The sequence below is a fragment of the Bubalus kerabau genome, chromosome 11 (genome assembly GCF_029407905.1).
Source record: "Bubalus kerabau isolate K-KA32 ecotype Philippines breed swamp buffalo chromosome 11, PCC_UOA_SB_1v2, whole genome shotgun sequence".
Lineage (NCBI taxonomy): Eukaryota > Metazoa > Chordata > Mammalia > Artiodactyla > Bovidae > Bubalus > Bubalus kerabau.
Window position 1 is genome coordinate 22,602,543 of NC_073634.1, and position 23,091 is coordinate 22,625,633.

The following is a 23,091-nucleotide window of genomic DNA, read 5'->3' on the forward strand; positions in this document are numbered from 1 at the left end:
CAGGGTAGTAAGGGCACTGCTGCTGCTACTACTGCTAAGTCGTTTCAGTCGTGCACAGTAAGCGGTTAATTACGGTCTGGGGGCGGGGCCAACGCCCGGGAGGGGCGGGCTCTGCCACACTTTGCTCATGCGCAGCCCCTGGAGTCCGCGCCTCAGGTAAGGTACTTGGGCAGGCCTCTTGCTAGACTTTTGGCTGTAGCTCTTCGTGCCCGACAGGGTCTCCCCAGAGCGAGGAGGAGGGCTGAGGTTTGTAGGGACCACGAAAGAGTTCTGGTATCATAAAGAGGACATTCGCTGACTGTGTTTGTCTGCAGGAGGGGCGGACCCGAGTGTTTCCGGGTCGCTCGGTGACCTTGGTCCGGCGACCGGGCAGTGCTCCTTCCGCTGAGTGTGCGTTGGGCACCTGGCCGGGCCGGAGTGTGCTGCGAGTCCCGGCGGGTCGGGAAGAACCCGGGAGCTGGGGAGATGGCAGGAGCCCAGGCACCGGGGATGCGGGGGCTGCGAGGGGCTGAGGATCCCTGGTAGCCAACCTGAGACCACGCCTGGGGGCCTTGTTGGTTGCTTGGCTCTTGACACTGAAAACCTGGAAAAACTGCTTTTGTTCATTGAACTCAGGGTCGGAGCTGGGAAGCCTTGTTGTTTAGAGTGGAAGGAAAGACGTTGCTGTTTGAAATGTTGCCTGGAGATGCTGAGCAGTGTCCATTGCCGGCTATGGGGCACAGCTGAGGGTTTTTTGGAGGCAACATGCTTATTTGTCTTAAGCTTGTGCATCCTGAGTCAGCGTCCCAACCCAGTGTGATGTTACCCTCATGACACACAGCCCTGCTTTTTCCCCAGCCCACCTGAGGATTGCTTTATTATTTATTTTTGGCTTTGCCCTGCTTGCCAGATCTCAGTCACAGGGATTAAACCCCTGCCACAACAGTGAAAGTTCGGAATCCTAACCACTAGACCACCACGGAACTCTCAGGACTGATTTATTTTAAATGTCACCTGAATTCCACCATTATCCAAAAATCTTGTCTAATCTTATTCCATCTCCACCAGTTAGTAACCTGTCGTGGAATGGTATGCCTTTGGTGTTCATTAAATTGGTTTTATCAGTTGTTATAAACACCTTTTCTGAAGCTGAGGGACTTTGAATGTGAAATGTACATATATCTTTTTAAAAAGGTAAATGTTTTTTACAGTGTTATTTGAACTTCACTTTTTTCCTTGTCTTTTAAAAATTTGCTTTATTTATGGACTTTACTTTTTTGAACCTTTTCCCTTGCTTTCCTAACAAAACAGAATTCTACTTGAATTCCTTACTCTCTGGATCTGCCTGCAAGGCCGGCTTTATGGTGGTGTTGTTTTTTTTTTTTCCAGCGCTTGAACATTAAAAAATAACTGCAAGATAGCTCCTGTACTGGTTATGGCTTATTTCCTGGCAGTAAATGTACAGCCTGTGCTTAGTCATGTCCAACTCTTCGGGATCGCATGGACTGCAGAGTACCCCCCCACCCCAGGCTCCTGTCCATGGGGATTCTCCGGGCAAGAATACTGGAATGGGTTGCCATGCTCTCTCTCCTCCAGGGCATCTTCCCAACCCAGGGATCAAACCCAGGTCTCCCACATTGGAGGCAGATTCTTTACAGTCTGAGCCACCAGGGAAGCCCAAGAATACTGGAGTGGGTAGTCTAGCCCATCTCCAGTTGATCTTCCCAATCCAGGAATCAAACTGGGATCTCCCACATTGCAGGTGGATTTGTTACCAGCTGAGCTACCAGGGAAGCCTATAATGTACAGCCCATAATGTAATGTCTAGCAGTATGCAAAGGAAAACAACTCTTCCTTCCTACTCCCTCACTGCCTCTTAGTTATGTGTAAGTTTTAAACTTTTCTGCTTCATTTCACTTAGGTATGAATAATAAAGTTTTAATCTTTTAGGCCTCAGGGTGATCACATTATCAAAATGAGAGAAGGGATCTTGGGGGTGGGGTGGGAGGGACACCTGGTAAGGATATTAGTAGGATAATCCTACCAAAGTATTTAATTACCCCCACCCTCAGACTGTTGAAGCTAAAATTGAGTGGAATGAGAGAGCTGGGTAGAGTATTACAGGCTGTGCCATTTCACACAGAGAATGGAACAGTATGACAAAGCATACACAGGACAATGCTGAAATCCTGAGTTTAAAAACCACTGGTTCTCCTGGCCTTGACTTTGAGGCAGAGTAAAAACTTTGGTCTCTATTTCATTTATTCAGTTAGAGTCAGATAGGCTATTTTCTTGTTATATAGATCTTTCCTTGTTAGCTTTTACCTTCGTGAAAGAGAATAAGACTCAAGCACTTTCTTCTGATGGGCTTTTATTTTATAATACAGGGAGAGAATCAAGAGTTGAAGTCTCATCTTGCCACTTAGTGGGTGATCATGGTCAGTGTTTCCCCTCACATGGTCCAGGAGCCTCTTGTATAAAAGTCACTTGGAGTTGTCTGTAAAAGGGCAGATTACGGGGTGCCAACTCTGGACTTGCTGAATCAGATTTGGGGATTGGGGAATTGCCCAATGAGGCCCAAGAATATGCTTTTTTTTTTTTTGGCTTTGCCTTGTGGCACATGGTATCTTAGTTCCCCAACCAATTATTGAACCTGCTTCCCCTGCACTGGAAGCATGGAGTCTTAACCACTGGACTGCCAGGGAAGTCAACAAAAAATGTGCATTTTTAACAAGGCTTTTGGGTGATGTGCTTAGTTTGAAAAAACTTAAGAATAGCAACTCCTTAGGAGCAAGAACCAGCTTATTGTTCATCTTTATATACAATGCTATGAACTGTGGCACATACTTCAATGTATTATATAAATGAAACTTCCAGCTATAAAACACATATTGATATAACCACTTACAGGATAATCTTGCTTTTGTAGGCTGCTTCATGAAGAACTCCACATATGATACTCATTATAACATATCTTAATTCCTAGTTCAGCTGAAATGATTTACCTTATCTCCCACCATTCTATATTCTTAGGCAGTTTAAAAATCTTAGTTCCATAAGTTGTTAGTTTTCACAATGCTTTCAATTTTGTCTCCTCTCTGCTTTCTCTAATCATGTCTCTGGTTCATTGTGCACCTTAGGCATGGAGATTGAAAACTAGGAAAGTGAGACATGTCTAATACAATTTGCATACACTAACTTTGGGGTTTTATTCCTATGTAATCACTCAAACTATTGAAATGTATTGAAGTTCAGTGTTACTAAGTTTGAATATGTTTATTCAGGTTTACATTTATTTGTTAAACTTAGGATGTCCCGTTCTATGGATCCACTGGCAAAGAAGATCTTTAAAGGAGTGTTAGTAGCTGAACTTATGGGCATTTTTGGAGCATATTTTTTGTTTAATAAGATGAACACAAGCCAAGGTAATCATAATTCAGAAATTACAGTGTTTTTTAGGGGGGTGTACAGTTCACTAACACATTTTAGGTTAAATGGCTTTTTTGGAGAAACTGCTTCTTCAGAGTCAAAGTATTAGGCATTTTATGGGCACAAGGGGAAGAAGCTAGGTGTTAATTATTGGTATTATAGAATAAATGACTTACTTCTCCCCAACCATCAAAAGTTAAATGTCTGTAGACTAAGGAAAATGTTTCATACTTCCATGGATTTTCCTAATGGGAAGCACAGAGTAGGTGTCCTTGGTCTGGCTTAGTTTGGGGGTGTAGATGGAAAAAATCCAGCCTGTCCCTTACACCTCATTGTTTGACAAACTGAGAAAACAAGTAGCATAGCTGAATTGTCAAGCAAGCAGTTGCTCAGGTCCGAGTTCTTCCTCTTCTTCAGCATTAGGCACGAACAGCCTTTCTCATGCCACTGGCCATCACTGCAAGTGCTTTGACATTTTGTGGGGGAAATTTCTTATTAGAGCCCTCAACTTTTAAAATCAGGAAGTGCTACTTTCCCTTTCTCTAAAGCAGGGAGTAGTCGTCCTGGGGTGGTGACCATCTTTGAAACTTGTCATTTATCTTAAAGGATGTAAGGGTATAAGAGAAAACATACAAATGGTATTTAAAAGCAAACTAAGGTTTAAGGTCAACTTCAAAAATTGGGTGTAGTACAGTCTTATTTCTAATTCTCTAGCAAGGTAAAATGGCATCCATAAAACAGTTCATAAAATTACACAAGGGAATTTCACATTAACACTGAAAATCTGCTTTTAAAATACCATTTTGAAATAAATTACATCATATATATATAGGTCAAATCTTAAAAACTCCAAAATAACTATGGAAGACTACCTATAAGTGCAGTTTTGACCCTATTTTAAAGATACAGTTTCTCTAATTTATAGGATTCCTATCTTATAGACCCTAAGGCTAGCACTAAATTATGGCTCCGTGTTAATACAGTGAATTTCTAATCATGCCTAATTTTAAAACTTTTTTTTTCATTAGATTTCAGGCATACAATGAGCAAAAAATTCCCTTTCATCTTAGAAGGTATGTTTTTCCTTAAGTAAAATTTGTATGTACAAAGCAAGTTCTTTGGGTAACCTTTATAAATTATTTATGACCAATTAAGGGTTAAATCACTTTTTAATTTTTTGATGTCAGTTTCCAAAAATACTGTTCATCTCTACTTTTACTCCTTTTGAAGAACACAGTGGAGAAAATTCTCATAGCAGTTACCCAATGAGTTAATCCCAGTGATGGGCTGGATTCTTAATTCTTCCAGTGGGTTAAGAATGTAGACTTTGGAATGAGACTTATCTGAGGGTGATGGGAATCAAATCACTGCTTGAAACTCAAAACTCATGTCTGGTTTGCTACTTTCTTGGAGCTTTTTCTTTCTCCATCAAGTAGAGATAATGCCCATCTCATGAATTGTTGTAAGGGTTAAAAAAGATAACATTATGTAATTACTTCAAACAGTATCTGGTATAAAGTAATGCTTAGTTAATAGTGTTCCTTACAAGGATTAGTAGAGATCAGAGATGCTAGAGCTTACACTCAACATATGTGTCCTGTCGTCTTTTTCATTTTACTGTGCAGAAATAAGGGGGACTAGCTGGATTTTTTTTCTCAGTATAGTTTAATTTTAACACTTTTACATGATTTTGTAAATGACAGATATTTTTATTTATAGTGTATTACAAATCCATTGAACACTCTGGAATGTATGGAATCAGAGAGCAAGATCAAGAAAAATGGCTGAGCAATAAAAATTAGGAGTAAGTGGAATTTTACTTTGTAATTTATTTAGAAAACACTGATTTTCTTTGCTTTTTCATTTTTTGAGTGGTTTTTGGCCTCTTTCTGAAGTTTTTCTTCCTCTTGATGATGCTTTTCACATCTCTGTTGTGTAACCAGTCATCACGTTCAGCCTCCCATCTAAGCTGTTTGAGACCTTTGCGGGGGAGAAGAAAGATGAGTGCACGGTAGATTCTTGGGGCTCCAGAGAACACCCTGAGTGACAGGAGCTTCCAGTCTGCCATGGCCTATCGTCACTTCCCATCTGCCCCACAAACTCCTGCTTATTTGCTGCTTTCCTTCTGTATTTATCATTAAAGATTTACTTACAAATAAACAACTAGGACAGGAAAGGAACAAATGCTCTAAAGATTTTCTTTTCCCTGAACACTCACTGGTGAAAGAAGAGCAGCCAGTTAACTATCAATATCAGAAATAATTAAAAGATGCATAAAATATTTATAAAGTTACTTAGCAAATTTATACTATATAAAAATAGCCTGCCTCCATTAAAAAAAAAAAAAGTAGTTTTTGTAGGCTGTAGTCTTTTTTGCTGTAGTGTACTTTTTAATCCCATATGCTCTGCAGACAGAAGTGAAAAAGTCATTCCTTCCAGATTGTAAGGAATCATTTTTCCCTTCTTACTATCAAAAGTTCCTCCAAAAATATTTAGATCTTCAGAAATTATAACTTAAGACTATTTTAAAACCTCAATAAAAATTTAAGTTACTTACTTGCATTATCTTTGTTAGCCATGGCATTCATGCCAATGTTATCAAACTTGGATCCCATATTTTCATCCAATAGGTGGCCAAACTTAAAAAGAAGAGTCGGGGGGGAGGTGCGGAGAATACATTTATTAGAAAACTTAAAAAAAAACAATGTACAACAGCTAAGTGCTTAAAACAATGCATTAGCCTTACCTCTTCAGCAGATACAAATAAACTGGAGTCATCCAAGTCTCTTTTCTTTTTTTTTCTCGGTCCTAAAAAAGTATAAGCCTACATTATTAAGTTGTAAATCCAATAATTTTGTAGAAATAAGATCTTCAACGTAGCTTTGTTAATATATATTTATTTGGCTTAAAACACACAGTTATAATTATCTTCTATGAGCATCATTAGGCAGCTGGCATTAAAGACAGAAAAATAACTTGAATTAGTATACAGTATTTTTTTTAAGTTAATATCCTAATAGAACTGTTCAGGTGACAACAGTGTCTTCTTGTCTTTCAGATCTGACCATCTATCAAAGTTTCATTTCAAAGTATTTCAAAGTATCAGGCAAGATTAAAATTCTGAAATTGACAAGGATGTATTTTAAATATTTAAGGTTAACTGTAAATTTTAACTAAGTAAGAGGTTTTGTTCCTTGGAGTAACTGTGAAGAAGTGATGGAGGGTTTGTTTATTGTGTTGTAACTAGAGTTTTGTTTACTACTTGAAATAAAGTGGTTCTTTAAAAAAACCAGCCCTGTAATTCTAAATATGTAAACCTTTCAAAACAGAAGAAATAATAAAACATTTTTAATATATGTTACATTTTTTCATTTCCATTACAGTTTATTACAAGCTATTGAATATACAGTATTCTGTGCTGTACAGCAGGACCTGGTTTTCTTATTTATGCCCCATTTCTTTCCTCCTTGGTAACCACAAGTTGTTTTCTGTGTCTGTGAGTCTGTTTTTTAAATAAGTTCACTAATATTTATTACATTTTAACTCACATTTAAAAGCATTATCTAAAACTATAATAACTCAAAGTATTGCTTTTACCCATTTTCACTTTACCTGAAACAATATTCAAACTCTATTATCAATGTTTCTGGTACTAACAGCTACTTAAATATCCCTGGTGCCCATTTGCAGTCACATGCTCCCTTCCATGGAAGGCTTTGCTTTTTCTGGCTATTTCATGTAAATGGGATCATGTGATATGTGGTTTTCAGCGACTGGCCTCTTTTACTTAGCATAACTTTTTTTTTTTCCTGGCTGTGCTGCGTGGCTTGTGGTAGCTTCCTGACCAGGGATTGAATCCAGGCCCCTGGTAGTGAAAGCCTGGAGTCCTAACTGCTGGACCGCCAGGGAATTCCCAGCAAAACATTTTTGAGGCTCATTCACCTCATAGCATGTATCAATATTTCATTCCATTTTATTGCTGAACAATATTATATGGACTTCTTCTATTTTTTGCTTGTACATTCAGCAGACATTTGGTTGTTCCTACTTTTTGGCTATTATGAATATTGCTGCTATGAACAGTCATGTACATGTCTTTGTATGGATATACCAGAGCCATTTTTGATAGAAGTTTCTAGAGCATTTCATCTTCCAAAGTGAAATGTGTATTATTTCCGAATTGTGCATAATGCTATTTTTCTCCTAAGCTAAAATTTCCACTTGTATAGTATTAGGAAAGGTCTTGGTTTTTCATTCATCCTACAGGCATATATCTAAAGCTTCAATTAGCAAGTACTTCTGCTGAACTGCTTCCTTTAAGTTTATTCTTTTTTTAAAAGATTTATTCTTAGACTAGCCAACATTAGCAAATGTAGGGTGAAATTCCCCCACCCTCATCAATTCATCTGTTTGCTGCTTCTTTCCTTTTTAAATCCCTTTGTTTCTTTTTTAAAAAATCAATTCTGTCACATACTTTAGTTTGTATCCAAAACTATTATCCACTGAGATTTGATGTCTTTTCAGGCTAATATCTTCTGAAATGGCACTTTATTAAAAATAAGGTCAATGAGAGAGCATCTTTTAATACAACAGGCTCAGTAGGATTTAAAGCAACATATCTTTTCTGAGAGATTTTGAGGAAAACTGCCTTATGGGCAAATGCTACTATTAAAAGTGTGACCTTCTATAATTCAATGAAAGACAAATTCTGAATGGTAACACGTTATGATGTAAATATGCATTAGAACTAAATCTAAGAGAACTGTGATGTTAGCAGTATTTAAACTTTGTAGGCATCAACGTCTTTGAGGGACTATTACCCACCCAGAGTTATTGTTGATATTTACTGTCAAAAAGTTTTGTATTATTTAATTTTAACAAAATATTGTCAAGCATTTTAAACTTTGCAGGTCTATTTTTATTCATTAGCATTTATAGCTAACCTTTGAAAAATGTGTAGGTTAGGGGCATCAACCTCTGTGCAGCCAAACACAGGAATATACCTTAACCTCAGCCTTCCGCATCCTCAGATTCAACCAACTGAGGACCATGTAGCACTGCGGTATGTGTTTATTGGGGGAAAAAAATCCCTGTACCAATGGACCCATTCAGTTTAAACTCATGTTATTTAAGGGTCAAATGTACCATAGTACTAGTAAGCAGAAATAAAGAGGCATTATAATCAAAGTTTTTCTTTTGTTTTTTTAAAGGTAGGTGTGTGTGAATTTATCCACAAATTAAGGAATATTTGTATTTATTATAGTGCTTTCTACAATTTTATCAAAAAATATTATCACCTGATATATATATATATATATATATATATAGTGCTTTTTTCCTTTTATTAGTACCGTAGAACTATTACACTAAAAGGCATAATCTGTTAGGATATACTTTAAAAAGTATTAGAGAACAAATTAGCAGAAATGAAAACTCTCATTTTACATATTTTTGAGATCAGAATCATTTTGTCATGGCAGCTCTCATTAAAAAAAGAAAATGATGTTAATAAAGACCATGGGTTTTTAAATAGATGGATCAGATGGGAAGGTAAGAGTTGATAAAAGGAAAAATACAACAGGTGTCTATGAAAATCCCAGGCTTACATTATTATTGAAGGTTTAAACATTCATGAAAAGATGATCCAGAGGTATTTAAATGAGAGGAGTGAATTCAGGAAAGAAAATAATTGGAGGATGTGAAAAACAACAATATTTATATATTAAAAATTCATAAACCTTATTACCCAATAGAACAGTTAATTTCCCAAAATGATAATGAATAGCTTTCACATGCAGTGCTTAGGTTTAAAAGAGACTAAATACATTTTCTTACCTTGAAATGACCCAGCAAAGTCAAAATCATTTGCACTTTTTCTCTTGTTTTTCTTATTACTGACTTTGAGTCTGACTTCATCATCAAGTTCTGTTACCAAAAACAAAAACATAAAAACCCTGTTGTTATTAAGCAATTTTAAAAAACTTCTGCAGAACTACTATGATGAATATAGATTAACTTTAACATTATTGCAAATTATCAATCCAGTATTTTTAAAAGGCAGTATAACACAACAGGTCAAGAGGAATAGCATAGACAGCCTCAATATTGATTAAATAGAAGTCCAAAACAGAACTCAGCTGGTTAAAAACCCAAAACTTCAGTGTCAAGTGAGATGGGAAGATCTTTAAATTTCTTGCTGATCTGAGTATAAATCTGAATACAAGATAATATTAAAAAACCTTTAAGAGAAAAACTAGCCTCTGCTAAGGCAGAAAGTTTGTTTAAAGGTTCACCTGGAATGCCCTCATTCTCATCATCTAACACATCCATGAATGTTCCTCCATCTTCCTCAATTTCAGCGAATTCTTCATTCATACTTCCTAAGGAAACTTCATCATCATCCAAATTATCAAGGTCGTCATCTTCTGAATCTTCATCTTCTGAGTCATCCTTAGCTCCTTTTGCTTTCTTCTTCATGTTGCTAAAGAAAAATAACGATTAGTAAAGTAAATGAGGACTCTGTTTTCTAAAGTATGTGTTGGTGACCAGCAGGGTGTTAGGCTTTTAACAGAATTCAAAGGAGAGTTACAGACAGCTCAGAGCCTTTATTTAACATACTAACAAGCATTATAAAAGTCCAAAAATGAAAGTACTATATTTATTTCCCAAAATTCAATACCTTTCTCCTATATAACACATAGTCCTGTGCTCCACTGTTCTGAAAGACAGTAATTTGAGAAATGCTGGGAAAAAAACAGATAAAAAAAAAATTTAAGGAAAGCATATTACCTAGCGAAATCAAGGTCATCCTTTCCAGAGGTGAAACAATTATCATCTTCAAATGTGTCTGCCAGAGAGCAATATACAAATTGTGAGATATAGCAAGAAATAACAAACGACACGTCTTATACCAAAATCAACACATATGACTGTTGTTTGTGATAAGTAAACACCAAGATGATATACATCTGACACTGCTGGTATTTTATTAATCTACACAAATCCATGTACTATGCTGGCCTTAATTAAATCCCTAAACTAAATGGGTTCTGGTTAATTTTAGCTTCTTTCTACAGTTCTTTTATTCAATGAGGGAAAATGTCAAATACAAGAGTATTTAGCAATTGCAGTCCTTTTTACTCCATTAGAACTATTTAAGTGCTTATTTTTAGTAGGTGTGATATAATATGCAACAAGTGAGCTCAATGTAAACTTTTCTGATTTCCCAATTTTTGCTTCAGTCTAAATTTCAATAAAAATTTTCAAGCTCTGTGGATCATAAAGGTAAACAAATTACCAATCATCTTTTCAAATTCCTCATCATCCACATCTTCTATACTTTCTTCATCTTCGTTCCGTTTTTGTTTCACTTTAACACTGGTAACTTTTTTATAATACCTAGAATAAAATGCATGTTATACATTGATATTTGATGATTTTATCAAAGGGCCTGTTGTTCTATGATCATCAAAAGACTTACGGTCAATGCCACAAACAACTGTAAAAGCTGTCAACTCAGCTGATGTATAAATGACTAAAATTTGTATTATAGAAAAAAGTTTTAAATTCAAAACAGTTGGAAACTTTTGAAATGTGAAGGGTAATAAATTTCAATGATTTAGGCTTGGTTCTTCATAAAAACACCATGTCATCTTAATTAAATGGCACAGTAAAAGGTTATTTTAGTATCAACACTAAATGGTACAAGTATTCTAATGTTAGAAACTGGCTCTAAATGACCTCTAATCTCAATATTTTATCAGTTCAACCTATTCTATCAGGGACAATGAAACAGCCTTCTGCTAATGGGATCATACCCTCAAAATTCTTTACACAAAATGTATTTACAAAGCAAATCAAACCAAATTAAACAATCACCCAGATGAGATAACAGTTCCTTTACTATTATTACAAGGCATTAGTAGTAATAACTCTTAATAGTAGGTTTAGGACTTATCTCCATAGTGCAAAAGTGTCTGACTCTTTGCGAGCCTATGGACTGTAGCCCTCCAGGCTCCTCTGTCCATGGGATTCTCTAGGCAAGAACACTGGAGTGGGTTGCCATGCCCTCCTCCAGGGGATCTTCCCAACCCAGGGATAGAAGCTGTGTTTCTTACGTCTCTGGCATTGGCAGGTGGTTCTCTACCACTAGCACCACCTGGGAAGCCCTATCTCCACAGCAGTGCAATGAATTTTGCTAATTCTACTTAGAGCCATGTTTTAGACAAATAACTTATGAGTTATTTATCATTATATTAGATTGATACAGATTTGAGACTTTAAGAAAACTAATATACTAAAAAGAAACTGAAGATTAAATTTCACAAGATTCTTAAAATGTGTGCTAAATTGTTAAAAAAAAACAAAACCCTCAAATTTACTTGTTTTAGTTTCATTTAGATATCTTAACATTTAGCAAACTGAACATTTCTAAACTCCCCTAACAAAAATGGAGTGACATATCCTTCAATTTGTCCATAACAGGCCTATGTTAACAAAGCATTTTTGGAATCTAAAAATTTTAAATTTAACAGCTCTTCAAATGAACCAGTGAACCAGTATATTATGTATATTACCTGTAGAAAAACACTTCATCTACTGGTATCTGGCTTTCTTCTTTTGCAAGGAACTCCTTACTGTTAACTAGGAAAACAAGTTAAAAATTTTAAGGAATTCTTTTTATGTTCTTCAAGCTTTTAAGACTAAGTACAGAATACCTATAAATCTAAAGTCTCAAAATGTAAGGAAGTTGGAAAGAAGGCGTCTTAAAATGTGAAGGACAGTCTGGAAAAGTCTGTGTGGAGGAAACCCAACATCTGAAATTTTATCAGCTACAATCATTTGTAGCCAACAGTGGATCATAGTTAAAAAGCAGGGTTCTCTTGTCTTCCAACTGCACCCAGGATCCAAACTTCAAGAGAAAAAAAATTAATAATCACTTTTACTGTTTCCTTATCAGCATAAAAATATTCAGAATCATCTTGATTAAAAAGGGTATTTGGCTTCTCTAATTCCAACCCTAACTTTGGTTAAGTCTTTTTATGTCTCTGGACCTCTGTGAGATGTCAATTAAAATTAAATGATTTATAAGTTGTAACTGAACAAAGCTAGTGGAGGTGATGGAATTCCAGTTGAGCTATTTCAAATCCTGAAAGATGATGCTGTGAAAGTGCTGCACTCAATATGCCAGCAAATTTGGAAAACTCAGCAGTGGCCACAGGACTGGAAAAGGTCAGTTTTCATTCCAATCCCAAAGAAAGGCAATGCCAAAGAATGCTCAAACTACCGCACAATTGCACTCATCTCACACGCTAGTCAAGTAATGCTCAAAATTCTCCAAGCCAGGCTTCAGCAATATGGTTTTAGAAAAGGCAGAGGAACCAGAGATCAAATTGCCAACATCTGCTGGATCATGGAAAAAGCAAGAGAGTTCCAGAAAAACATCTATTTCTGCTTTGTTGACTATGCCAAAGCCTTTGACTGTGTGGATCACAATAAACTGTGGAAAATTCTGAAAGAGATGGGAATACCAGACCACCTGACCTGCCTCTTGAGAAACCTATATGCAGGTCAGGAAGCAACAGTTAGAACTGGACATGGAACAACAGGCTGGTTCCAAATAGGGAAAGGAGTGCATCAAGGCTGTATACTGTCACCCTGCTTATTTAACTTATATGCAGAGTACATCATGAGAAACGCTGGACTGGAAGAAACACAAGCTGGAATCAAGATTGCCAGGAGAAATATCAATAACCTCAGATATGCAGATGACACCACCCTTATGGCAGAAAGTGAAGAGGAACTAAAAAGCCTCTTGATGAAAGTGAAAGTGGAGAGTGAAAAAGTTGGCTCAAAGCTCAACATTCAGAAAACAAAGATCATGGCGTCTGGTCCCATCACTTCATGGGAAATAGATGGGGAAACAGTGGAAACAGTGTCAGACTTTATTTTTGGGGGCTCCAAAATCACTGCAGATGGTGACTGCAGCCATGAAATTAAAAGACGCTTACTCCTTGGAAGGAAAGTTATGACCAACCTAGATAGCACATTCAAAAGCAGAGACATTACTTTGCCAACAAAGATCCGTCTAGTCAAGGCTATGGTTTTTCCAGTGGTCATGTATGGATGTGAGAGTTGGACTGTGAAGAAGGCTGAGCGCCAAAGAATTGATGCTTTTGAACTGTGGTGTTGGAGAAGACTCTTGAGAGTCCCTTGGACTGCAAGGAGATCCAACCAGTCCATTCTGAAGGAGATCAGCCCTGGGATTTCTTTGGAAGGAATGTTGCTAAAGCTGAAAGTCCAGTACTTTGGCCACCTCATGCGAAGAGTTGACTCATTGGAAAAGACTCTGATGCTGGGAGGGATTGGGGGCAGGAGGAGAAGGGGACGACAGAGAATTAGATGGCTGGATGGCATCACTGACTCGATGGACGTGAGTCTGGGTAAACTCCGGGAGTTGGTGATGGACAGGGAGGCCTGGCATGCTGCTATTCATGGGGTCACAAAGAGTTGGACACAACTCAGTGACTGAACTGAACTGAATTGAATCTTAAGACTCTGAACAAAAAGGACCTGGGCTCTAGTATGTAAATGTCTACTGTGAATACAAAGAGAATTAGATTCACAGGATGAGTACTAAATACCCATAGAAATAAGTTTAAAATAACGCTCAGTGACAAAAATTTGTTGTAGTTATTCTGCCAAGCCCATATTAGAGAGCTTAAGATGGTCTGAACTATAAAAGATAATTATATATGGGGGGTGGGGTTGATGTCAGTGACAGAGCTATAGCTTTACCTATGGATGATAAAAGAATAGCAAAATGTTAATTGTTAAAAGATGGGTGATGGTTACAAAGGTGGGGTGGAGGGGGGGAAGGTCCATCATACCACTTGTGTATATACTTTGGATATGTTTGAAATGTTTTGTAATTAAAAAGAAAAAAGGCCCAGTCACAGTAAACTTGAAAATGTATACATCCTTGAACACAAAGATGGATACTATCCCTGGTGCTTAGGTTTTATCCTGATAAGCAGAGCAAAGACTAACACAACCTGTGTGCTACTAACTTGCAGTATTGTCAGTTTCAACTGTCCAGGCTTTATACTCACCAGCAAGACTACGAATATCCTTCATAAAATGTTTTCTTTTTGGTTGCATCACAACACTGTCTGTGTTTTCTGAAATGTAAAATCAAGACAGTGTAATGTAAAACCTAGTTATATATGCTCATGTTGTTTATTAAATATCAACAGTGAAAACGGAAAAGTTCATCAAACAGAAGTATACCTTTGCCTTTATGTGGCTTTGGATTTCGATATACAAATCGATCCAAGAACCTCATTAGTGTGAAATCCTGCAGTGGATCCCCTGAATACTCAATATAATTTCCCTGAAAGATGAGGGGAGGGAATTAAGATCTTAACTTGAAATATATATATATATATACTCACAACACACACACACACAGAGAAGAACAAGAAAAAGACAAGCATCTACTACATTGCTTCAAAGGCACAAATGTGCAATAAAATACCCTTCAAATATCCCTCTCATGCACATTATTCTTTCCTTGAAGAAATTAAGCACACACGCATACATATTCTATAATGCATTGCTGATTTTGTGAATAGGCAAACAGTATTAATACTGTAGGTCATCTAACCATGAACCAGGAATCAAATGCTGAGTGAAAAACATGGCAAAAGGGAAAGGGGAGGGTAGCCTTTCTCCAGGAGCAATAAATAATCAGGATGTAATAAATAACTGTTGTGGTTCTATAATATCCATGTATTTCCACTCATCTCAGAGTGGGAGGAATTATCTGTTGCTCTTTATCAAACAAGTCATTGCTCCTTTACAACAGCAGAAAAACATACACAATTCTATCTATTAGAGAAAACACTGACCAGTTATTGACTACTTCAAACAGGATTACTTGTTTTCTTTAATTTCTTGTCTTCTGAATATTTGAGACTTACCTGAAGAATAGTCTTTGCAAAAAGGGCCACAGAAGGATGAAAATGCTCAGACAGCTGGAAAGAAATATGTGAAATAAGGTCAACTACCAAAACTGCAGGTTATTTAAGAAAATCCCCCAAACTGAAACTGAAGCCAATACATGAGAAGAGTGACTCTCAACATTCTGGTCTCAGGAACACTCTGTATACTTCAAAATCAAGGACCTCAAGAGCTTCTGTGAGTTAAGTGGGATATATCTACTGATACTTAACTTTATTAGAAATTACAACAAAAAAAAAATCTGAACACTTACAGTTCATTTAAAATTAACAATAAACCTATTACATATTAATATAAACAATAACATGTAGAATGAAAAATAACTTTCAAAACAAACATTAGTGGTAAGCGTAGCATTATTTTACAGCTTTGCAAATCTAATGTCTGGTTTAAGAGAAACCAGTATATTCTCATATCTACTTCTGTAGTCCATGTTGTTTTAGTTGAAGTGTGTTTAGGAAATTTGGCCACACACAGATATATAGTTGGAGAAAATGGGGGATTAACCAATAGTCTTTCACGTAAATGTGGATTTTTTTCCTTTGATACTATACCAAAGATGAGCTGCAATATGGAGTCTGAAACCCTATCAACTTTTGGTATTTGCTACTTAAAATTAACTGGTCTACAGTGGATGAATCTTTTATTCATGTTTGACTTTTAACACTGTGCACTGGTCATTTATAAAATACTGATTTTGTGAATTATGCAATTCTTCAAAATGTTGCTGACATTTAATTAAACATCACAAAAACCATAGTATCACCATGAATTTCATTAGAAAAGATACCAAGAAACTGTTAAGCTTAAGATGGTGGTTATAGGAGTTCTAAAATTTTAACCAAAGCTTGAATTTCATCACTGACAACAGATACTGTCAGCTGTTTCATTTGAAGTAAAAGATTTACTTCATTCATTTTCAAGAAAATATCTCCCAAATACAAAAGCATGAATGACCAGTCTGTCAGCCAGTCTTTCATGAAAAAGGTAGCTAGCTGCATTTCCAACAATTATACAGGCACTTTTCCTTGAGATGTGAGAAAACTCTCATATTTAGGTATTCTAGGGTTAAAATAATAAAATCAACAATTTTCCTTGCTTCATCATACTTATGTGATACTGGCTTTCCTCCTCCCTTTCCAGTATAGGGCAATGAAGAATAAAACGGCCATCAGTACAGCTTGGTACTACTGTTTTTATTTCTGCTAAAGTCACCAGCAGTCTAGCCATCATTTCTTTAATACCACCAGTGCATCAACAGTGACAAAGGCAAATAATATCTTGGTATCACTTTCAAAGTAGTTGTGACCTTACAGACTAACAAGGTGTCAGGGACCCACAGGAGTCTGCCTAGGAAGACACTTGCATTAGCAAAACTCCAGAAAGGTTATTAGAAATGAGTTCCTCTTATACATTTACAAGGTAACTTTGCTTGCAAACAGTTCTACTACCACAAAGTTTTTCAGAGATACCCAATTGCGGTAATATGGTCGCTAAGTTGTGTCCAACTCTTTGTGATCCCACGGACTGTAGCCCACCACTCTCCTCTATCCATGGAATCTTCCCAGCCCAGGGATTGGACCCGCATCTCTTGCATTGGCAGGCAGGTTCACCACCAAGCCACCAGGGAAGCCCTGAGGTATCCAATGCGTAAAGCAAAATGTATCCATTTTACAGAGCCATTATATACAACAGCATACTTACGAAAAGCAAAATGTATTTATAGCCATGAATAATAACCTTATTTTGTACCCACGTTATTTAAGATTTTCTACATGTGAATGCAGAAATGTGTAAATTAATGTTTATTACAGGCAACAAAAATATGGGTTATAAGGCATTACAGCCAGGTGACATATTTCAAATTGCTTATGCTGACTAATTTCTAAATAACTCCTCTATTTATCATTTACAAGAAAAATGGAAAAGAAACTATTAAATCCATGGGGGCAAATATATGGCACAGATGAATTAAGAGACAATTTGGAATTACTTTACCTTTTTGAGTTCCCAAAGACTTGTATTTTCAGCTCCACAGTACAAAGGGTTTCTACTGAATGGATCATATGTGTTTAACTGTTTGCCACCTGTGAACAAAAATAGAGTATTTCTCAAATGCTCCAGTCCTAGCCCAAGTGGTCACTAACCCACCAGGATTAATGCTGTCACTGACAGCACTCTTAGTTTCTTTTAGGTCAATTAGATCCTAAGTGTTAAGATGACAAAGGACCTGAAGATGAAACAGGTCTAAATTCTTTTGGAACTTTAGAGTGCAGTGAATATTTGTCATTAAATTATGCCTAGAAGTAAGTCTCACTTGGAACAGGTTTCATATTATCTTCTTCATGTTTTCAGCAACTCTGCATTACAAAATTTACAACAAGGAACCTTTAGAACACAGAAGGAACTGTCTACTTCACAATGTACATACTTGTCATCCTTCTAAAGGATTATTCCTAGGTTAGCCCTCTGATGGATTCTTTCAAAAACAACTTTCCTGGTGGCTACCATACTTTTCTTGTACACTTTACAGGCTAACTAAGGTTCAGACAGGTGAACTACTCTGACCAAGAGTTCCACAAGTTTGAAAAATGGGTCTGGCAACTTTTTAAAATATGTATTTTAATTGAAGGATAATTACTTTACAATCTTGTGGTGGTTTTTGTTACACATTGACATAAATCAGCCATGGGTGCACATGTGTCCCCATGCACATGTGTTCAGGCGCATGCTTTCCCCCCTCCTCCCTCCCTCCCAACCCCATCCCTCTGGGTTGTCCCAGAGCATTGGCTTTGAGTGCCCTGCTTCATGCATCAAACTTGCACTGGTGATCTATTTTACATATGGTAATAATATACATGTTTCAATGTTATTCTCTCAATTCATCCCACCCTTGCCTTCTCCCAGGTAGTCCAAAAGTCTGTTCTTCACATCTGTGTCTCTTTTGCTGCTTTGCATATGGGGTCATCGTTAGCATCTAAATTCCATATATATGCATTAATACACTGTATTGGTGTTTCTCTGACTTATGTCACTCTGTATAACAGGCTCCAGTTTCATCCACCTCATTAGAACTGACTCAAATGTGTTCTTTTTTATAGCTGAGTAATACTCCATTGTCAATACTTCCTTATCCATTCATTTGCAGATGGACGTTTAGGTTGCTTCCATGTCCTAGCTATTGTAAACAGCTGGCACCTTTCTTGATCCTCAAGGCTAGTGTGTTTTTCTTTTAGCCTTAAATGAAGAGGCTGCATTTCTACAATTTCTTTTGGCTTTAATATTCTATTAATAGATTCAATTCAGTTGATATGTGTATGGAACCCCTAAGTTTCTATTTGAGTTGGCCAAAAGGTTCCTTCCACTTTTTCTGCAACATTGTATAGAAAACCTCAAAGGAACTTTTTGGCCAACCCAATATACCAAAAAGAGTTTTCAATTCTCAAACATTTCTTTAAGGAACTACAGAAGGTAAATATGACGCTCAAACAAAATAACCAAAAGTTTTATACTTCATGTGTGTGTTAGTCGCTCAGTCGTATCCGACTCTTTGCGACCCCACGGACTGTAGCCCGCCAGGCTCCTTTGTCCATGGGATTCTCCAGGCAAGAATACTGGAGTGGGTTGCCATTTCTTTCTCCAATTATACTTCATAATATGTAATAAATACTTTTGTTTGTAAGTCAAACTTTTGTATACACGTGTTTTTTTCATATATGTTCCATTAGGAAGCCTTTACATCTAAAGATCAAGAAACTAAACTCGTTCAAAGGTATAAACTGACTACATTTACAGCTGAAGAGAGAGAGATCTATTGTGCATTTAACATGACCACAGTTTTCTCACTAAATCTTCATAACTCTAAAAGGTACCTGCTTTAATTTCTAAGATTTAAATTATTTAAAAATATGTACTTATTATCTGTGGTTTAGACGCTAAGTTGTGTCCGACTCCTGCAACCCTATGGACTGCAGTCTGCCAGGCTCCTCTTTCTATGGGATTCTCCAGGCAAGAATACTAGGGAGGGTTGCCATTTCCTTCTCCAGGGGATCTTCCCAACCCAGGAATCAAACCTGGGTCTCCTGCATTGCAGGCAGATTCATTACTGAGTATGCTACTGTTCATAAGTAAATCAATGATTCATTATGTTAAAAATTTTAGTTCTAAGACCTAAATATACCTGGTGATGAGAGCTCCCATCTAAAAGAAAACAATATTAAGAATTTCTAAAGTGCATAATGTTAATTTCTATTAAGATCAAAAGGGAATCCTAAGATTCAAGAGAAAACTTTAAAGATTTTAGAAACTCACCTTTTAAATTATCAAAGTGCACCCAAGAAGCAGACTCTACCTTTTTGGTTCCCACATGACTTTCAGACTCAGTTTCTTCCATCTCAACTTTTTTCACAGTATCTGTTTCTGTTTCTTTATCTACATCAGTGAATTTTTCTGCTTCTTCATCATCTGCTATGTCAATAAAATTTTCTTCCTCATCAGACTCCTAAAAAAATGGTTTAATGAATCTGGTTTAATCAACTGGAAGTCCACATTCAAATATGTGAGGTGGTTTTGAAGAAGACTCGCTTATTGCAATTCTGATGAAACATGAAAGTTCCAAAAATGAAATTTAGATGAGAGGAGACCATATTCTTATTGCTAAATGGAATAAAGTTTTGAATCAAGAATTCATGAGACTTTGAAAGCATTCAGACCTCAAATAAATTTTTGACTTGTTATAAATTATCAGGCAGGTGATATTATGTCCACTTCACAACTGAGAGACAGGTTTAAGAGATCTACTAGTTCTAAACCCTCTATGCTGTTGTTGTTCAGTGGCTAAGTCCTGTCCAACTCTTTGCAACCCCATTGACTGCAGCATGCCAAGCTTCCCTGTCTTTCATTATCTCCCAGAGTTTGGTCAAACTCATGTCCATTGAGTCAGTGATGCAATCTAACCATCTTATCCTCTGTTGCCCCCTTCTCCTCCTGCCATCAGTCTTTCACAGCATCACAGAATCCCACTTTATGGTAGTTTATTACCAGTAAAGGGTCAAGCAATATGCCCACCGAGTTGACTTCACACCAGGGACTAACATCCAGGTCAGTCTGATTCCAAGCCTCGCACTCTGCATGCTCCAGAGAACTGAGTATGTTACTGTCATCATAGCAAAGAAAAATACCAAATACAGTTCAGAACCCACTGGATTTAAAAAGCAGTTGTAAAGTATACCGGATGATCATCCAGTTGACTTCTTAAACCTGGTTTTGCTTTGAGGATCTCAGATACAAGATACAAAGCTCCACATATAAATGGTGGCATCTGTTCACAAGTGACTTGAAGTAACCTCTTCACAAAAGCCTTCACCCTCCGCAACACAATGTCAGCTTTCAGAGACTTGTAGACAAGGTTAAGAAACATGGCTTGCTTAGAACACAACATCAACCCCGGATCCAGCATCTTCCTGCAAAACAGAAACAAGAGCACATGTTTATTTATAAAACATCCCCAAACCCAGCAACTAATAAATATACTCATCTTAGTTAGGGATAGCCTTCCCACTATTTTAGAACAAGAGATCATTTCTGTCCTAAGAAGTAAGATGGAAGTGAATAACCAGAACAGGAAGAATGATGATAGTACCAGAGGGAAAAAACCCACAGGAGCAGGAAACTTTTTTGGGGTTTCTTTTCTCTTTTCCAAATGGTTTTCCATTCTCTAGACCAACAGGGCACCTCCCTAACAGTATAATTTTCATGGAAGGCTAATCCAAAACCAAACAATGAAAACTGCCCTTTGAAAGCAGTGGACTAGACCAGGGTTCTTATCCTTGCATCAATACCTACTAGCTGGGTAACCAGAGGCTGCCTCCACATGGTTTGGGTGAAGACCATACATGTGTAGTAGAAAACTGAACTGTAAGACTCCCTTTGAATGTACTAACTGTATAAATCCTTCCTATATGCACTCAAAGAGAGTCTCACAGTTCACTTTTCTACTATGCATGTATGGTCTTCACCCTAACCGTGTGGAGGCAGCCTCTGGTCATCCAGCTAGTAGGCAGTGATGCTCTTCTCCAGCTGTCTGCACATCCATAGATTCCTTCATCATTCTTGGTCCTGTGTTTATGTTCTTTATAGTTGAACACATTTTGTTGCCTTTCTTTTTCCCCCTCAAAGTCCAATGGAACAGGGACGGTGCCTGTTATTCACTGCTGTAACCCTAGTGCCTTGCACTTAATAAGCACTAGAATGTTTGCTGAATGAACAAATGGTTCATGATATGGTAAGTGGTTGTTCAACATATCTTGTAACCGCAGACTGCTCAGTCTCTCACTAGGAATACAATCCAATTTTGGACAACTCATTTTTGCCAGAAAACAAACACCTTCTTTATCCACAGCTGAAATCTAATGTGTAATTTCTAACTATTAATTTTACTATTGCCTTCTGATGCAACACAAGCAACAAGAGCAAAAATAAACTAGTGGGACCACATCAAACACTTCTTCACAACAAACGAAACCATCAACAAATTGAAAAGGTAACCTATGGAACGGGAGGAAATATTTGCAAACATGTAACGGATAAAGTGTTAGTTGCTCAGTCGTGTCCAACTCTTTGCGACCCCATGGACTATAGTCTGCCAGGCTCCTCTGTCTATGGGATTCTCCAGGCAAGAATACTGGAGTGGATTGCCATTCCCTTCTCCAGAGGATCTTCCCGATTCAGGGATCAAACCCGGGGCTCTGCATTACAGGCAGATTCTTTACCATCTGAGCTACCACGAAGATCCAATCTCTGATAAAGGGTTAATATAAAAAACACGTAAGGAACCTCATATAATTTAACAGCAAAAATCTCCCAAAAAATCCAACTAAAAAATGGGCAAAGGATCTGAATAGACATTTTTCCAAAGAAGAAATACAAATGGCCAAAAGGTACATGAAACAGGTGCTCAACACCACTAACCATCAGGGTAATCAAAAACACACTGAGATACCAACTCACACCTGTTAGGATGGCTATTATAAAAAAGGCAAGAGATAACATTGAAAAGCACATGGAAAAAATGGAATCCATATACACTGGTGGTAGGAATATAAATTGGCACAACCATTATGGAAAGCCGTAAGGCAGTTCCTCAACAAATTAAAAACAGAATTACCATATAACCCAGCAACTCCACTTCTGGGCATATACCAAAGGAAATGAAATCCGTCTGTCAAGGGATATCTGCACTCCCATGTTCACTGTATTATTCACAACAGCTGAAGTATGGAAACAACCTGTGCGTGTGTTAGCAGATGAATGGATGATGAAGATATGTTATATACACACAATGGATTATTATTCAGCCATGAGAAAGAAGGAAGTCCCACTTGTGACATGTATAAACCTGGAGAGCATTATGCCTAATGAAGTCAGTCAGAAAGACTACTACTCTGATTTCATGGATAAACAGAATCTTAAAAAAAAAAAAAAAATCAAATTCATAGAAAACAGAGAAAAGACTGTTATTTGCCAGCGGTAGGGGGTGGAGAATAGGGAATAGGGAGATGTTGGTCAAAGGGTGCAAACTTCCAGCTTCATGGTGAATATTTAATGATACTGTACTGCAGACTTGAAATTTGCTGAGAATAGATCTTTAGCGCTCTAACCCCT

At 37.2% G+C, this 23,091-nt stretch overlaps 2 protein-coding genes across 4 annotated transcripts in view; one reads left to right on the plus strand and one right to left on the minus strand.

The window, feature by feature from the left end:
- CEBPZOS (CEBPZ opposite strand) lies at nt 1-6,767 on the plus strand. Of its 3 annotated transcripts, none has more exons than XM_055539828.1 (6): nt 133-156; nt 1,742-1,865; nt 3,289-3,404; nt 4,437-4,481; nt 5,128-5,212; nt 6,467-6,767. In XM_055539828.1, the coding sequence occupies exons 3-5, from the start codon at nt 3,290-3,292 to the stop codon at nt 5,208-5,210; spliced, it is 243 nt and encodes an 80-aa protein (XP_055395803.1). In that variant the 5' UTR covers nt 133-156; nt 1,742-1,865; nt 3,289; the 3' UTR covers nt 5,211-5,212; nt 6,467-6,767. The 3 variants fall into 3 exon arrangements, with proteins under 3 accessions (XP_055395801.1, XP_055395803.1, XP_055395802.1); XM_055539827.1 differs by having other exon boundaries at nt 148-246; XM_055539826.1 differs by lacking the exon at nt 1,742-1,865 and having other exon boundaries at nt 1-156.
- The window catches only part of CEBPZ (CCAAT enhancer binding protein zeta), a 24,783-nt gene continuing 6,746 nt past the window's right edge, over nt 5,055-23,091 (minus strand). Inside the window, exons 3-16 of the mRNA XM_055539817.1 lie at nt 20,660-20,891; nt 19,741-19,930; nt 17,428-17,516; nt 15,390-15,443; nt 14,698-14,800; nt 14,520-14,588; nt 11,985-12,051; nt 10,706-10,806; nt 10,198-10,255; nt 9,702-9,889; nt 9,244-9,333; nt 6,155-6,216; nt 5,966-6,047; nt 5,055-5,388 (exon numbers count right to left, since the gene is read on the minus strand). Of these exons, the coding sequence (XP_055395792.1) occupies nt 5,237-5,388; nt 5,966-6,047; nt 6,155-6,216; nt 9,244-9,333; nt 9,702-9,889; nt 10,198-10,255; nt 10,706-10,806; nt 11,985-12,051; nt 14,520-14,588; nt 14,698-14,800; nt 15,390-15,443; nt 17,428-17,516; nt 19,741-19,930; nt 20,660-20,891 (1,537 nt within the window). The 3' untranslated portion in view covers nt 5,055-5,236. The remainder of the gene's footprint in view (nt 5,389-5,965; nt 6,048-6,154; nt 6,217-9,243; nt 9,334-9,701; nt 9,890-10,197; nt 10,256-10,705; nt 10,807-11,984; nt 12,052-14,519; nt 14,589-14,697; nt 14,801-15,389; nt 15,444-17,427; nt 17,517-19,740; nt 19,931-20,659; nt 20,892-23,091) is intronic.